Below are 18091 nucleotides of genomic sequence, written 5' to 3' on the forward strand. Positions count from 1 at the left end.
TGGAGCTGCAATTTTAGAAGAATACCAAAGGCAAAACTTTTTCCAAAATGTATCTATAAAACCACAATTAAAGAATAAACGATCCACAGTCTCAATGTCATTTAAACAAAAACTTCAGCCGTTCTCTTCAAATCCAAATCCATGTCTCAGAAATTCCTTAGATGGGAAAATAATTATTATTTTAAAATGAATGCCTTCTACTTTTGGTAAAATAAATTTTTTTACGAAATTGGATCTTATTTCCATCAAAAATAATGAATAATTGATAGTCATACATTGATGAACAGCACACATGCATAAATGTATCAATAAAGTATTTACAAACAGATTTGATTGAAACAAAATTCTTCCAAAATAGTTTTTATGCTGTCTGTACTGTATGAGTTGAAAAAAATGTCATTTGAAATAAATGTGATTCCTTTTTTTCCTTTCAAAATATTAACAGATAACTAAAAAGTTGTTTAAAAGACAACTTTAAGTCCATTTTTATGAGAAAATAAGTTTGAACCATATTTATGCCCAATTTGACAAACTTAAACACATGAAAAGATGATAAAACACAATTATGTTATTTTATGCACACACAAAAAAAACTTTTCTCCTCATAAATGGCAAAGTGGCTTTAGTCATATTGTACCATGACTGTCCTGGAGCTCGTTCTTACAAAAAAGGTAGATATAAGTCCTGCCATTTCAATGACAGAGCGGAAATAGAGAGATCTTTACAATTGTGCTTCAGTTGAATTGTTTTGGGTATAAGTAATCGTCAAGTTTGGTGCACACTTGTGCATGGCTGGAGGGTTTCATTTAGAAAAATATTTCCCCAAATCTATACTTTTGATTTCAGTCCACGGGTAATGTAGCTGTGTTTTTGCAAAAAAAGCTCAAATTAAATGTTAGATCCGTGTTGAATGTGTGCATAGTTATCAGCTAATTAAAAACAGGCTATCAAATCAATTTTTTTTTAGCTTTTTTATTCTTTCAAATAAACATGACTGACACTGGGATTTCCACATGCACACTTTCAGCTTTAAATCCTTTTATTGGAGACACTTTCATCAATTCAGTGCTGTCAAAAATGTTCCATCAGTGTCTATGATTCTCCTGCTGCAGCAATGTCCATTATGGGTGGACTGTAAACAATTCATCTTGAATTCCTTTTATGAACTTTATAGACAGAATTATTAAACCTGAATTACTTTAAATTGTATTTACATAATATTTAGACATCAAAATAAAGCCATCAGATGGAAAAAAATCCCATTAAAATTCGTTTTGCACGCTGTGATTTGTTTGCTCTCCTCTATGATGCAGAGGTTGTTTTGTTTTTTTTCTCATCATGTGGTCTCCTATCCGTTCAGTCTTTGAGTGACCACCTCTCTGTACATGATTGAGATGTACACAAACAGAAGGAGGATTACAAAGAAGTCGTCCATGAAACCCAGAAGGCCGAAGAGCGCTTCGGGGAGGATGTCGAGCGGTGAGGCCAGGTAGGTAAGAGCACCGACAAGACAGAGGAGAATCCGAATTCTGAACATCCAGAAGAGCCCGCCCACTGAAAACATCTCCCTGAAGGCGTGACGAAGCAGGGTGGGAACGTCGCGCAGCCTGTCCATCAACTTTGAGTGAGAGATAGAGGGGAGGAAGGGGGGAGGGGGGTCATGTTTCATATCACAGGAAGGATTTTTAACCAACTAAACATACATAAACAATTATTTAGAGCAAGAAATAAAGTTTAATGGATAAACACTCACAGATCTGGGCTGGCCAGAGAACCTTCGGTTATAATCATTGATGTCTCTCAATATAAGCTGAGGTTGTGCCTCTCCATCCTGAACCCTCTGAGGAGCAGCGTGCTCATGGAAAAGGGGGAAGAGCAGGGTTACCTAGGAGACCAAAGAGGGGGGGGGGGGGAATCAGAAACAGGGAACGACAGTATCTGACGTCTGTACGTGTAATTCTTGAATTTTGCGAAATATTTTTGACTGTTCTTGGATACATACATCCTCTATTTCCCTTTAATAGTGGGGGAAAGTGCATAAATATCAGAGTGACTGTTAAACGTTTAGGGCAGACAGGCTCCAAACTGAATGTACTGCAAAACAGAATTAGTATGCACAGAAAAGAAAATGTTTCTAAAGATATATTGAACTTTTTTGTAACACCCACGCCCGAAATTCAATTTCAATCATCTTTTGATCTATTTAAAAAATGTCTTCCCAGTGGTCTTTTAATTATGATTATGTCGTTTTTATCCAAAATCCAAAAACCTGTGTCGTTTTCTAGGATGTAAATTCTGCAAAGCGGCAGGACGAGTTGTGGGCGGGGCCATTTTCTGTCAAGCATCTGTCTATGCGCTCTCCCGCTGGTGTGCAGCCCCTCCCGACCCCAACCTAACAATAAGAATGGCGAGCAACATCCAGCCGTACAGTTTGTCTGTTTGTCTGCAAGTGGATGCATCAGAATGGAGCAGAGCAGCGAGCTTGAGGCCCTCCCAACAAATTCTCTACGTCAAAAAAGAGCTCATTTTTAAACAGCAGTTTTTCATTTGCTCCTAATTCACAGCAATTTGAATTTTATACATGTCCTCCATTTGTAGAATTTGTTTTTCGCACATAAACATGTTAACAACACAAAAAACATAATTTTCATTGTAGAAGATCTTAAATGTTTTTTAAACCATTCCCAACAGATTATGCTAGAAAAAACAGATCTTTTCTATAGAGATGTTTAACTTTCAGCAACAGTCACTAAGGACCCTTTCCCAGTTTTACTAGAAAAATCAGTTTAGGAAAAAAAATAAAAAAATCATGTCATAAAACAGAGATTTTGGCAATAAAATATTTTTTGATTTGATTTGAAATGGTTTATTTCAAGCAATCAAATAGAAATAATATACAAAAACAATAAAATCATCCGTTATACATTCATACCATAACTAATCAAGCTTGGATAATTAGACATATTAATAAATATTGCTTGAAAATAAAATATAGATATAAAAGCAATAAAACTCACAATTTGTCTGCAGATTGGGCAGTGGATGGCACCAAGCCAGGTGCCATATCTCCAGTAAGCCATGATGCAGGAGCCTGTGTAAGAATATGTTAACATCTTAAAAACCATAAATAATCCACATCTAAGTAAAATATCTCATTGATGAGGGTTTGACACAACTTCCAACTATTAAAATTAAAACAAAACCTGTTTTACAGGAGATTTAGAAGAAATTAGCACAAGATTGTACAATTTCCTCACAGAATATCAAAAGTACCTTCACTAATAAATTGTGTGAGGAACCCCTAAACTATACTTTGCTTCTAAACTCTTTCTTACCACAGAAAAGGTGTCCACAGTTTGTTTCCACGGGCAGAACCGCCTGCTGCAAACAGACGGGGCAAGACATGTCTGTGTAGAACTGCTGCCTGGCCTCTGCCTGAGGGTTTTCATCCTGACAAACCACACGCAGAGAACACGTCTCACCATTGCAAACAGGACGTTTGACAAAATAAAATACACAGAAAGACATCTTCCTAAAATAGAATCGGTGATTCTGCAGAGCTGCAAAGATCACTGTTATGAAATATTTCAATGTAGTGGTTCTGATTCTGCAGTTCCTCCATTTCCTGTGTCTGCCTGCTTACATATGTTCTTAACTCCTCACTGAATTTTAAAGCCTTTTGAGGTGACGATGAGCAAACAGTTTAAACTCAATTCAATACTGAAGATACTGGCCGTCTGTATATGTATATGTATAAATATTTTTAAAAATGTAGTTTTAACTTACTCAGATAAATAAATAAATAAATAAAAAGGTTATTTTAAAGTATTACAACTCCAAGAGTTAAAAAAAAAAAACAAGCTACATTTATTTTCTGTTTACTTGTTTGATTTTTTAAAAAAATAGAGCAGTGAATGATTTTATTTTGAAACTCAGAATTAAGCAACAGAAGAGAAAAACGGCGCTCTGTGGCTACAACTAGTCTAGGTTTTGCCAAAAACTTTCTGGGGTTCTTTCTAGGTTGCGCACCTGTTCAGTTTGAAGCTGCTGTCGGACCGCTCGGACATGCTCCTGGTTCTCAGGGTGGATATTCTGCTCATCTTGCCTTAAAAAAGAAGACAAAGAATAATGATCAGACACTAGGATGAATTATGTCATATATGATTGAATTCATCCTTAAATCCCTGACTTGAAAAATCCAAAAACAAAAAGATTGCAACAGATTAACGCAAAGAGAGGCAATCTGAGTGTGTCAATTCTCACTTATGTGTTTCTGCCTGAAGGACAAAAGGTTTTCAACCGTCGTTGCGGTAAGAAATGGATCAATGAAAGAAAATTTCATAATGATGATGTAAGTAAAATGATCTGCCAACTTTGATTGGAGCGCAAAGACCATCATTTTGCTCGTTGCGCAGGGAAACGAGCCTGATCGATCTGGCGTTACTTCAGTCGCTTTAAATTCTAGAATTAGCTCCTATATCTGTGATATCACATAAATTAAACAGCAGCATAATTTCTCCAATCAGCAGAGAACAGCACAGTAAAAACACTGCATGAACTCAATGCTGCCAGTTTTTGCACAGACTTGTTGGTCTTCATTACCTGCAGAGAAGAGTGAGGAGGCCCGCCAGGAAGGTCAAACTGAGAACTACAACAAACAGGACCTGGTTGCTGACACCTTCGATGATGGTGTCCTCATCCTGGATCAGGTAGTCCAGCTCTCCACATTGACTATCCCCCATTCCCTAAACTCATATCCTATGACTCTGGAAAATGAGCAGAGAAAACAAACCCGGAAATTCTTTATCTCCAAAATAAAAGCCTTCAATGGAGAACAGAATCTTTTTAATTGTACATTTTCCTGACAATTTGACACAATTGTAAACATAAAAACCAAACAATATAATGTGAACAATTTAACAGAACAAAGAGAGTGGATAATTGTTGAAAGCTGGACTCTTTTGGGGTTTTGTTACCTCATTCCTGAGCAGCTTATCGAGAATTCTTGAAAGCAAACGTCATTTGTAAACAATTAATGTTTACTTATAGGTTCATTTATCTTAACGGAGGTTTTCAGACCTCATTACTTTTTAACGCTACACAAACGATTATTATAGTCATTTATAACTAGGATTTAAAAAAAGAGAGGATTATTATCGCTCGTAAACAAATACAGAGCCTTATGCTAACAACAAACCTTAAGGTAGTTCCTGAAGTGAAACTATTTCATATCACGTAAATCGAAAGCACTGACGAAAATTAACATGAACGTGTTTCAGACAGCAAAAAAAAATACAACAAAAAAAGAAAACATTTGTTTTAAAAAATAGAAAAACAAAGACTTGCCATAGTTAGTAGTAGTAGTAGTACCTGCTAAGAAGTCCACCGTCACGCGGTAATGTCTGTACACAAACTTGGCCTGTTAACTCCATTCACTTCCTCGAAACATACTATTAATTTAAGCGCCTGATGAAGGACGCAATCAACAAACTTGGTGAGCAGGAAGGCTTGCATACGTTTCCAAATTTCACCTGATCATCGCATGTTGATGCAGTCACTTTCTACTTCTTACTCAATTTTGGTGGTTTCGTTTGTTGACAGCAAAGATCCCTGGGGCTCTACCGCTCCCTAACGGCCAGTTTGTGAACAACTTATTGTCATGATCTTTGCTTTAAGTTTCATGGTTATCGTGGTCATATCATAGGCAGTTTAAACGACTTGTTCAAATAAATACATATGGTTTTAATAAAGCAATTTTAAAGTTAAAGAGCAAAATTTTTCATTTCCTGGGGAAACTTAAAAAAATGCCACAACTGACACTGCCACAGAATTTGCGACTCAATGGTAATTGACACACAAAAAGAAAACAATTGTTGCACAGTATTTTCCTCACTATATTGGTTCAATGCTCATCATCAGTACATTCGTATGGAAGATTTCTGTAGTATATTTTAAAATGAAAGTCAATACCAGAAATGCTTTTTCAATTTTTAAAATGAAGCTGCATTTGTAATAATTTATAATAAAAAAAAAAACAATCCGACCAAACCACTTTTTCTTTTTCTTCTTCTTCAACACAGCTCATTCTGTCACTTAATTAAAATGAGAAAGAAAATGGTATTCGACATTTTTTACTAAATGTGTAGCATAATGTAATTAGAAATATCTTCTTTGATCATCAAAGTTTATTAACAGAAATGCTTTTTCATTTTGAAAATGTAACTGCATCAAGTGAATTAAAAAATAAAATTACAAACGAATGAGCCAATCTGCTTTTCTTTTTCTTCTTCAACACCGCTTATTCTGTGGCATAATTAAAGCGAAAATGCAAAGATGGGATTGCATTTTTGTTTTCACATCCACCGTGCGAAAGGTGTAATAATTCATCACCAGTTCATTCCATTGTGGCTCTTTTTCAGACCACTGTCACCCTGACTTCCATTTCCTCTTTTGATCAGTAGGTGGCAGTAATGAGCCTGACCGTAAATCATCTACCGGAGAAGAAGAAGTAGCGTCATCACACCGATGCGTATGGCATTACAAGCTAGCGTCTGTGGTTAAAGATACTTAAGATCTTTATCACACCGCATTTTTCAGAGAAAATGCCTCGCTATGCCCAGTTGGTGATGGGCCCGGCTGGTAGCGGAAAGGTATGTTTTCAAAAATGCCACTGGATGGTCTACAGCCTCTTGTCTGTTGTTGCTAACAGTACATGAGGTGGTGTCAGTCACCCAGCGTGTTTTTATTTTGTTATTGTGTTTTGCCATTAATTGTATCTTTTTAAAATATTATTATTAATATTTCAGAGTACGTACTGCTCCACCATGACCCAGCATGCAGAGGCTTTGAACCGCTCAGTTCAGGTGGTCAACCTGGATCCAGCAGCAGAACACTTTAATTACCCTGTTATGGCAGGTTAGTATGCTCAAAATGAACCGTTTGTGTCTCCAAATATGAAAACAAAAAAATTAAAAAACGATCATGTTGTCATGGTAATCCATCTATGACAGCAGGATGTCCTTTCTGACGTTGGTAAATCCTTGTTAAAGTCTTGAGATCTGTTGAACCTAATTTACTTTTGTTTAAAAAAAAAGTATTTTATTGAATCTTTAAGTTTATATAATAATAATAACAATATTAATAATAATAATAGTGGATTGGATCTTTCTGCGCTTTTCCAGACGCTTAAAGTGCTTATTATGTGTCCATTATTCATTCACTCCTAAGTCATATTATGGATACACCTCAGTATTGAGAGATAGAATGTTACAAATTAAAGACTTCATTTGTAAAGTGAAGTAGAAAATAAGTATTTGGTCAATATCAAAAGTTCATCTCAATTCTTTTGATAGAGGTCAGACATTTTCATTGGGTCTTCTCTTTTGGTCCATTTCTCCATGTAGATCTCCTCAAGAGCTTTGACGTTACTGAGCATCACAGACTTTCATCTCCCTCCACAGATTCTCTATTGGATTGAGGTCCACAGTCTAGCTAGACCACTCCAGAGCCTTAAAATGGTTCATATTTTGCCACTTTTGTGTTGCCTAGGCCAGTGTTTTTCAACATTTTTTGAGCCACGGCACACTTTAACCTTGACAAAGACACAGCGGCACACCAGCATCCAAAAAAAAACTCAGTCTGTATTGATCGACAGCCCCCCCCCCCCGCAATCTCACGTGCATTTTTGTGATAATTGGGGCAGAAAAAACAGGAAGTTGCAGCTGTTTTTTCTAAAAGATGAAATAAAAGTTAAGTTAGAAAATTCAAAAACTGTTTCATGTGTGTTTGTTGTGGTTTCAAGACATTTAACAAGGACGACTCATTGTACGCTAAGACGCTGTCCCTTTAACCCAGTGCATCGTGGGAGATGTAGTGTGAAAACTGCCGCAAAAGGGCAGAAGCTTCAATGTTTTGTTCACTTGTTCCACGGTCTGACACCGGATTCTGTGGAAAGCTACACCGCTAAAGACGACCTTTGGCTGGTATTTTTGTTAGAACCGAGAGACTTTATGAGCTAAATCGGGACAAGGAAGTGAAGACTTTAACCACTTCTGATTGGTCAGACTGATGACATGTGATTAAACCTTCAAGAATGATTGGCGGAGACAGTTAAAGGGGCGGGACTTTTCCTAAAACAGCTAAAGCTGCAGCCAAATCGCGGTACCGTCATTCTTATCAAAATGTCTTTAATAGAATCAAATAAACACAAAGAAAAAATAATTTTGTGATCTTTTATATTCCTAACTACTCAGTGTTTTATCAGGGCCTGTTTGGATGAACACAGAGCTGATTTCCTGGAGATGGGAAATGTTTTTAGATCAGTTAATGAGGGCAATTTCCCACGGCACACTGGACCATCTCCCACGGCACACTAGTGTGCCGCGGCACACTGGTTGAAAAACACTGCTCTAGGCAATGTGTTTGAGATTTTTGTCATGCTGGAAGATCCAGGCACATTTCATCCTCAGTACTCCCACTGAAAGAAGAAGTTTTCTTTTGCCCAAAATCTCTCCATTCATCCTTTTCGTAACAAGGATCAGTTGTAATGTCCAGTGAGCAGAAACACAGGCCCAATTCATGATGTTTCCACCCCCATGCTTCACAGTAGGTAATGTGTTCCTGGGATGTGAATTGGCGATCTTTCGCCGCAAAAAACTGCAAGTGGCGTTGATGCCAAAGAGTTCCATTTTTGTGTAGTTCTGGGCGGTTTCCTCATCGTTCTCAAGATCATATAGCAAACAGGTGACGTTAACACAGGAAACATGGAAGAATTTCTTAAAGAAGTAACAGGTCTGTGAGGGACAGACATCCTGGTCGTTTGTAGGAGATAAATACTTCTGTGGTACTTTTTGCACCACTGAATAAATAAATGATTTCAAAATCCTAAAATACAATTTCTTGGATTCTTTTTTTTTTTATTGTCTCTCTCACGGTTGAAGTGTATCTAGCTATGATGAACTTTAGAGACCTCTACCATTTTTAAGTAGGACAGCTTGCAGAATCGGTGGCTGACAAATACTTTTATCGCCCGTCGTTGAAATTAGAAGCAAAAGTAGATGATTAGTGAAAAGTGAGATCCTGCGAAGGTTGTTTTTTTAAGTCCGTTTCCAGGAATTAATGCCTTGTGTTTTTTTTTTTTGTGCTTTCAGACATCCGGGAGCTCATCCAGGTGGACGATGTCATGGAGGATGACTCTCTCAGGTTCGGCCCCAACGGAGGCCTGGTGTTCTGCATGGAGTACTTTGCTAACAACTTCGACTGGCTGGAGGAAAGCTTAGGTCACGTGGAAGACGATTACATACTGTTCGACTGCCCAGGTAAAAGCCTCAGCTCGGTTTCTGCAGGGAGTTGAGGGTTCGTGATTGTAAATCCAGCATCCGGAGGTGTTCTGGTACCGGATGTAATTTGTTTTTTTTTTCTCTGCAGGTCAGATTGAACTGTACACCCACCTGCCTGTGATGAGGCAGCTGGTGGAGCAGCTCCAACAGTGGGAGTTTCGGGTTTGCGGAGTGTTTTTGGTTGATTCCCAGTTCATGGTGGAATCTTTTAAGGTATATATATGTATCCTTTGCTCTGTGTTGTTATTTTTGTTTGTTTGTGTAGAACCTGAACTGATCAGCACCAGCTTTTCTCTTTGTTTCCCTGCAGTTTATCTCTGGAGTCATGGCTGCCCTCAGCGCCATGGTGTCCCTGGAAATTCCACAAGTGAACATCATGACAAAGATGGACCTGCTGAGCCCCAAAGCCAAGAAGGAAATTGAAAAGTACGGACAAAGCACATCTGCCAGCTTTCAGAAAAAAATTAAAACGCCACAGAATTGATTATTTACAACCATTCTTAATACAGTCAGAAAACAAAATCAAGCAAATGTAGAGATTAATTTAGAAAAATAGAAACATCTGAAGAGGTGAGTTTGGAAAAACTAAAGAAAAGCTGCCTTTATTACTAGTTTCTTACAGATTAAAACCCAGCAAGTTCCACAAGGTTCCACTTAATGATTGGAAAAATAAACTTAATTTATTTTTTGCCTACATACATTCATTTATTAAAAGTAACGTTTAAATATTTACAATAATTAAACTAAAAATGATAAATATATAGTGATAAATTTAATATTTTTATGAAGTCCAAATACAACAGAAATTATTTAAAATACTCACTTTTATTGCCAGTAATGACATATTTTTGATAATTAACAGTTTAGCAAGTATTTGCTGACTAGAATTTAGATTTCTCAAAGTGTAGGTTGGACCTGCTGGGAAACAAACATAAAGTTTTGCTTATGGTTTTTGTTTTTCTATGTTAAAAGCATGAATGAACACTTTTGATTTATTTATTTTGATTTTTCTTTAACTGAGTGTTGTAAGTTTGCAGAAGTAAGTAAATGTTCCTTCATGAAATGCGTGTTTGTGTTGTTGTTTTTTTGAAGGTATCTGGACCCAGACATGTACTCAATGATGGAAGATAGCTCCCATACAATCAGAAGCGCCAAGTTCAAGAAGCTAACCAAAGCTATTTGTGATCTTGTAAGTGGACTTGCAGCTTTGTGGCCTAATCTGTTGTCGTGTGTCATTGCTGATTTTTTAAAATTCTCTAAACATTTGGCTTCTTTGTCCAGATAGATGACTACAGTATGGTAAGGTTTCTGCCCTTTGACCGGACTGATGAGGAGGGTATTAACATAGTGCTGCAGCACATCGACTTTTCCATTCAGTATGGAGAGGACCTGGAGTTAAAGGAGCCAAAGGTGAGAACATCTCTAGAGAAAAGATGATTTCTTTGATCTTTGATCTTTTATGTGACATTTGAGGTTTTGCTTTTTGTCTTTTGCAGGAAGGGGATGAAGAACCAGCTAATCTAAATTATGACGAGATATTCCAAGACACAGTTGGCAGCTGAAGCTGGAATCCAGATACAATAGTTGACAACGATGTTTGACTGATTGAAAGGTTGCATTGACTGCATGATTTAAACAAAAACAAAAAAGAAAAGAAATTTGAGTTTTTTATTGGGTGTTTTTTAGCCTCATCGTTTCGTTTTTTTGTTTTGTTTCTGTGTTGATTCTGTGGAAAACTCTGATTTATTATCAAAGGAAGATATAATGCTATTTATTTTTTCTAATAAAATCAATAAAACACATGCCTTGTTGCTTTGTAAAATCATAAAGTCACAAACTAAAAACAAAATGTCAAAAATGGCCTTGTAAACTCAAACCACGTGTCAGCGCCCCCAAGTGGTTGCAACGCCACATGACATCCAGCCACTTCCTGTAACTCAAAGGGTGCGACAGCCGGAAGTAGCGTCTCGCTGTGCTGACATTCCACTTGCTGAGCAGTTGGATTGATAGATTTCAGTCAACATGCCGGTTAGTAAATACCATCCTTCATGCCTTTTTTCAATGTTTATTTATTAGTTTTTGTGTGTAAATTTTGCCGGCTAAAGCAAAAATAGCTAGCCTAAAATTCTGGTTAACGCTAGCTTCACGATGATGAGTCTTTTAGCTTAGCTTATGCTTGCTAGCCTCTTTGGCATTTTAGCAATTTTAAAGTTTCGCACGTATAAATGAACAAATCTGTTGTTACTTTGTGACGTTTACACTTATTTTGACATTACCTGATTAGGGAGACATGGAAAGTGGCGGATTACTGATTTTGTTACAGTGATATATATGCGCTGCTGGAATATCTGAACTGGTGGTTCTGATGACAGCGATGTGTTCCTGTTTCTTTATAATGTCAGGCATATCACTCCAACCTGATGGAGCCGAACACCAGGATGATCGGAAACATGGCCTTGCTCCCCATCAAAACTCAGTTTAAAGGACCAGCGAGGGGAGACGGTGAGCATTTTTCATGACCCATTCACAGGCTGGTGCAACTGCATAAATGTTCCGTCTGCCGATACAAATCCCAAACTACCAGATAGGTTTAATGACCAAAAAAATCTCCTCTTGTTTGACTTGGCACCATTCAGAGTTTTACATGCATAGAGCGTCTGCTCAGTTCCTTATTTAAGTGTCAGCTGAACTTCCTTTTATGGTCTGAAGTCAATCCCCAGGTTGGTAGTTATTGACTTGTTTTATTTAGGTCGAAAAACCTCCTTTATTGACGTAGTATGGTATCTATTTTTTCTCTTCAAGTGTTAAAGAATTGCATTTTTTTTAAAAGGTGCTCAATTTTGCAATGTTTTTGTCTGTTTAGTCGCTATCTTTCAGATTTAAGAACAAAAAGCATAAAAAATGGGCTTCTGAAAAACAGGAAGTGACATAATTTTGCCCATGGATATTAAAAGGTTAAGTGGTAGTTAATTAAAAAATGTATAATATTGGTTTGCTAATGCGTGAATGTTTTTTTTCTCCAGGTGTAGAGTCTGATATAATTGATGAGGCTATTTACTACTTCAAGGCCAACGTCTTCTTTAAGAACTACGAAATCAAGGTATGAAATCCAAACTTTTCATTTGAAGGAACTGACAACTTATGTTTGTGGAGTGTTTACCACTCAGTGTTATTTTATGTTTATATTTTTGAAGGCCTAAAAAGTTCTTTACTTTTTAGATTATTTAAAGTTTGATAATCAATTTTCTAAAAAAAAAAAAAAGTACCTTTATAACATTTCATTACTTGTAAATGTTTTTTAAGTCCCCAAAAACCATGTAGCCATCTGGTGCACTCAAATCTGTCTTTAGTTTCTTCTCCCTGCCTTTTCTGTATCTTGCAGCTGCTTCACTTTTTTCCTTCTTTTCATGTCCCAGCGTGTTTTTTTTTCCCCCTACTTTTGTCAGGAATGCAATCCTTTCATAGCCTTTTTTTTCTCTTTAGGATAACGACAACCATTTCCTTTTCTGTCATTCAGAGCGGACCTTAGCGCTGACATAAACATTTGTGTGTCTCTTTTTCAGAATGAGGCCGACAGGACGCTTATCTACGTTACATTGTACATTTCTGAGTGCCTGAAGAAGTTACAAAAGGTAAATTGGAAGTTGGTTCTGGTAAATTTTGCTTTGAAACGTAGAAAAAAAGATTTTGTTGTACTTAATCTGTTTATTTTTGAAAGTTTGATGCTTTAGGAAAAAAAAACTGTCATTTTTTGCACTTTCCAGTGTAGCTCCAGAGGGCAGGGAGAGAAGGAGATGTACACCCTGGGCATCACAAACTTCCCTATCCCCGGAGAGCCCGGCTTCCCTCTCAACGCCATGTACGCCAAACCTGCGAGCAAGACGGATGAAGGTGAGAATCAAACGCTAAACGTAAACTCCATTTAAGCAGTTCTCCATGCTTAATGGAGTTTAGCGAGGACTAAAGCAGACAACGGGAAGGTAGTTAAGTGAAGAGCGACCCACAACACATCAGGTTTCCTCCTGCTGCTTCTGTAAAGTAGTTATCACCTTCTGCAATCTAAGCTTTTTTTTAAATCTTTTTTTTTTTTTTTAGAGGTGAAGGTTTTAAGAAAAAGATACACAAAAGATGATTAACCCTATTGTTTATTTGTTTATCTTTACACCTGGTTGCCAAGCTGGACATACAAAACTTTAAAATGACAAATAAAAAAAGTGGGATAATTAGAATATGCATTCAGTGTTTCCTTAAAAGTAAGGGAAATCACATCCATAGAAATGAAATTTCTTAATAATTTGGAGTTTTTTAAAGATAAAGTAGCAATTTTTTCTTAATAAAAAAGGTAGCAGATAACGCTTATTTATGTGGACACATCAATAGGGAAAAACTCTCTGAAATGCATTTTCTAGTCTACTGTACCTTTAATCCAGATATTCCCTTATGGTATTTCCTCTTATCTTGTATTTTTTAAGCTGTGCTTAAAGCAATAAATCAACCTGAACCACGACTCTTGTCCTGCGGGTTGTTTTTCCGATTCTTGAAAAAGTTTTACCATCTAAAAGTCTGATGTTTGCACGAGTTTTTTTTTTATATGACGTTAGATCCAAAGAGAGCAGATCTTTAATAACTTTAGAGATGACAGTCGGACAATTACTGTTCTGGTGATGACCCCGTGAAACACCGTTTTCAGAAATGTGACCTTTTATCTCATTTTTATTTGCACAAAAAAAAAGAAATAGATGTGGTTCAAGCATTGATCCTTGGGGCGCACCCTTAAAGACCCACTCTGATCATCTTTTGATCTATTTTATTAATCTGTTCCACCACCGATGTATAACTTTTCTAGTGTGTATACTGTGCACATATATCGCGCTAAAATTAATTAACGTACAAATCACTTATGAATTGCATAGATAAATATTGCAATACTCTGGCACGGTTAATGTTCTCTGTTGATTTATGTGCTCTTTGCTTTGTTTATTCTTCCGTGGTTTCAATGTGGTTAATTGGTGATACATCTGTGAAAATTTCACGTAAAGACCAAAACCTTTCCCATTATTTTCACGTATAACCATTTTCCATCCGTACAAAATGTACTTAGTGACATGACCTTTGCTAATGTGACACGTCGCCTTTCTTTGCGTCAGAATCGGCTGATTTACGTCGATCGCATGAACGGACAAAGATTTACAGAATGGCGTGGAGCGTGCGTTATTCGGGCGTTGCTGACGACATCTCCGGGGTTAAAAGGTCGAGGCTGACTGTCTTTGTTGCTCGCATGACGTTTGTTTTGATCCGTTTCAGAGACCATGAGGGCGTACCTGCAGCAGATCCGCCAGGAAACTGGTCTGAGGCTATGTGATCGCGTGTTTGACCCCCAGACTGACAAACCCAGCAAGGTCAGACTCTTATTTTATTCTTCTTCCTATTTTTCATTGTGTTTCTTTTATGCTTTAGCTGTAAAAGTATAAGTCCATCATCTGCATCCTTTCCAGACAAAGATAATTATACCTTGTTGGATAAATGGAAGACTGTATGCTTACTTTAGCTGTGTGGAAATTCCTCCTTTTGATCAGTTGTGTTTGTTAGCTGTCTCAAAATGTCATTTCATTCTCTAATGGGTTTCTTAATTGCAGTGGTGGGTGTGCTTCGTCAAGAGGCAGTTTATGAACAAAAGTCTGTCAGCTCCTGGACAGTGAACCCCAATGGACCCACGGTGTCGGCTTCACCCTCACAAAGCAGTTCAATGGATTTCTAGTCAGCAGAGAGGCGCCTGTTTGCTGTTTGCTTCAGATTTTCTACCATTTTGAACAAAAGTTTTTTTCTTTTTTTTTCCTTCTTCCCTTGTCTGGATGTTGATTTATTGAGCTGGTCTTTAATGCAATAAAGAAATTATGGAAATTTGAAAGTTTTGCGGCACTTTTGAAAATTCATCTAACTTCACTTTATTTTGAAAGGGTGTTTTTGGTCCGGTTTCAAGAGAAGCTTTGTCAAGTAAGTTTCAACCAGGGCTGCAGGATATGAGGAAAACTCCATGATGTGTGATATTGGTGATCAATATTGTGAAGATGATCTAACCTGTGATGCATAAATAATAGTAAAACAACGAATGCATCATTTCCAATTCACTGCAACCTTTTGGTTTAAGGAAAGGTCGATACAACTTAAATGAAACCCTTGACCTAAATCTACATGTGAGGCGGGCAGTGAACAAAGAAGGCCACGAGTTTGTTGAAGCACATTTACTGATGATGATAAATATGGGATTTATTGTGCAGGCCGAATCGCTACCAGCATTAACAGCGACTTCACCAGATTTAAGTTCACTTCCTGTACGGATAACTTAGAACTTAATGTGGTTTTCATTTCAGTGAGTTTTTTTTTTTTTAAGTCAAAATCTATTTCTGGTTGCTTCTTTATTTTTTTTTTTAAAACAGAAAGCTGAACTCTCAGACTTATCTCAGTATTTGCTTCCTCCACACTGACCTTATGATTTTTTTCTTCTTCAGCAGAGCTAGTTTTTCCAATTAAAATTTAAACCCTAACCCTTTTTTCTGTTTTCAAACTGAAAATAAAAACATTAGTATATTGAAAAAGATTGAGGACTTTTAATGTAGTTTAATAATAATAAAAAAAACCTTTATACATTTTATTTTGTGTTTTAAAAGGCCTACATCATGCTTTTCTTAAGCCTTTCAGGACAAATTATATCCATATATATGATAACATCACCTTTGGCACACTAAAAAAGATTTTTTTAAAATGAAATATGAGTTATTTTCACAACCAGTTTCCTACCTCTTGAGTTCAAAGTCATACCAAAGACTTTAAAAATGGGACCCGATGCCTCCCTGCTTGACACTCAGCTTTAAGGGCTTGGATTGGGGGGTTAAGTCCACCAAACGGTTCCTGAGCGCAGCTTTGTCTGCAGCTCACCGCTCCCCCAGGGGATGGGTCAAACGTGGAGAACAGATTTCGCACGCCTAGGTGTGTGACAGACAGTGGGACTTTAATTACTACTTACTTTACCTGGAAGTTAGACTACTGGAATTTTTGAGGCTCCGCCTTTCTCGCTCCATTTCATGATGTCAACTTGGAGTCGGCCTTAGCAGCATGTCTGCGTTTCGCACACGATAACAAAACAACATCCAAACTTTTGCAAAGATGGATGTGCATGTTGTGAAACCTTGCAAAAGCATTTTGCTGATCACTGCTAGCCTTGCGGAGAAAGTGTGTTTGTGTGTGTGTGTGTGTTAGCCTGGGCGGTGCTGGCAGGGCAGACTCTTCCTGGAAGGGGCAGTTCCCCACTTTGTGACATCACAATGTATAAAACCACTAGTTGTCGTGGAATGGGAGGGGCTGGTGCTCAGAGCACAGGTTTTTAGTGGAAAACTGTGTGAATGGATCAAAATCCAGCTTTGGGGGTTCTTTTAGTGAGGACTGAACATTATAAAACACTTAAAGCTCAAAAAAGTGGCTTTTGCGTGATATAGGCCGTTAAAAAAATAATTTGCTTTTGATTTGATATTGTTCAATAATAAATTGACTGAATAACGTTTATGCAAAAACAAATAAAAACTTTTTAATTTTTGTAAGGTTACATTTTTCTTTTGGTTTCAAGTTTACATACATGTAGAGTTTACTTGGACATTTTTTACATTTAGTGGAAGCATCCTTTTTGGCTGCTATTTTTAGTTAAAAAAATAAAATCCACTTTCAACATTTAAGCAATTTCAATGTCAGCAGAAATCTGCCATTTCTACATCTTCAATACATTTTCACTTCAAGTTGTATTATTAGTTTTTTTTTGACCAGTTAACCCTCAGACTTGACGTGATTGAATTGTATGAATAGAAACTTGTATCTCATTACCTTATGACTTGTGAATTTCCAAGGAAAATTTCCTATAGTTTTCTTGAGTGAGTTGCTTTGTGCTTCGTGTTACTAAAAAATGAATGATACCACAAATGCTATGACTGTCTCAATCTCATCTCAACTCCATACAGTCTCCATGATTCAAAAAGTAGAAGAAATGTTTCTGTTTGACCACAGTATTTATGAAAGTGCACTGTTAAAACAATAAAAAAAGTCAAATCAGATTCAACTAACTTCCAAGAGAAATTAGTCTGTATTTAAGGCGCTTTTTTGCAATATTTTTGGTTCTGAGCTCTCATAAGCTCATGATTTTCAGTCCTCACATGTATTAATGTGAATAATTTTACTGACACACATATAATAAACATTCATAAGGTATTTGTTTACTATTCTAATATAAGTAATCATAAGAAACTTTACTCAATGTCTCAAAATGTTCTGAGAGATTTCTTTTTTAACTCAACAAATTTAGATTCTTCATCTAATCCTTACCAAAAAAAACTACAGTATTTAACAAATATCCAAAAACAACGTATCATTTTTTAGCTCTTTTTTGTATAATTAATATAACTTTCTTCTGTCATTTAACAGCTGAAACAGGTTCTATTGGTAACCGTAAAAAAGTCATTTGCAGTTATCACACATTTTAATGTAATTTACCAAACGTCCATATTTCTCTGACTTGAATACAAACTAATCTGTCATATTTTTATCCACATTGTTTTCTATCTTGTTCCTGCTGCTTTAACCTTATTGTCAGCCATCGTTGACTTCTTACTAACAATGCAGATAATTGAATTTTATTTTGTAATTTATGAATGAAAAGGCAAAAATGAAAATTTTACAGATTTTCATTTAACCTCTCGTTGCTTCAGGTT

At 36.7% G+C, this 18091-nt stretch overlaps 3 protein-coding genes across 4 annotated transcripts; 2 read left to right on the top strand and 1 right to left on the bottom strand.

Moving 5' to 3' along the window:
- Positions 1-1021: 1021 nt before the first annotated feature.
- rnf170 (ring finger protein 170) lies at positions 1022-5589 on the bottom strand. Of its 2 annotated transcripts, none has more exons than XM_011481912.4 (7): positions 5347-5589; positions 4603-4766; positions 4030-4105; positions 3336-3450; positions 3018-3091; positions 1754-1885; positions 1022-1618 (listed from the first exon to the last, which is right to left on the bottom strand). In XM_011481912.4, the coding sequence occupies exons 2-7, from the start codon at positions 4740-4742 to the stop codon at positions 1349-1351; spliced, it is 807 nt and encodes a 268-aa protein (XP_011480214.1). In that variant the 5' UTR covers positions 4743-4766; positions 5347-5589; the 3' UTR covers positions 1022-1348. The 2 variants fall into 2 exon arrangements, with proteins under 2 accessions (XP_011480214.1, XP_004074899.1); XM_004074851.5 differs by having other exon boundaries at positions 5371-5582.
- Positions 5590-6475: 886 nt separating this feature from the next.
- On the top strand, positions 6476-11140 carry gpn3 (GPN-loop GTPase 3). Its single transcript, XM_004074849.5, has 8 exons — positions 6476-6650; positions 6807-6915; positions 9150-9317; positions 9427-9551; positions 9649-9764; positions 10431-10527; positions 10620-10748; positions 10835-11140. Exons 1-8 carry the CDS (start codon positions 6603-6605, stop codon positions 10898-10900), a joined length of 858 nt encoding a protein of 285 aa, XP_004074897.1. The 5' UTR covers positions 6476-6602; the 3' UTR covers positions 10901-11140.
- A 90-nt stretch (positions 11141-11230) lies between these two features.
- On the top strand, positions 11231-15246 carry arpc3 (actin related protein 2/3 complex, subunit 3). Its single transcript, XM_004074848.4, has 7 exons — positions 11231-11366; positions 11741-11840; positions 12362-12438; positions 12902-12970; positions 13103-13229; positions 14643-14737; positions 14975-15246. The coding sequence occupies exons 1-7, from the start codon at positions 11361-11363 to the stop codon at positions 15035-15037; spliced, it is 537 nt and encodes a 178-aa protein (XP_004074896.1). The 5' UTR covers positions 11231-11360; the 3' UTR covers positions 15038-15246.
- Positions 15247-18091: the final 2845 nt, after the last annotated feature.

The sequence above is a fragment of the Oryzias latipes genome, chromosome 12 (genome assembly GCF_053564925.1).
Source record: "Oryzias latipes strain Hd-rR chromosome 12, Olatipes_Hd-rR_3.1".
Taxonomy (NCBI): Eukaryota; Metazoa; Chordata; class Actinopteri; order Beloniformes; family Adrianichthyidae; genus Oryzias; species Oryzias latipes.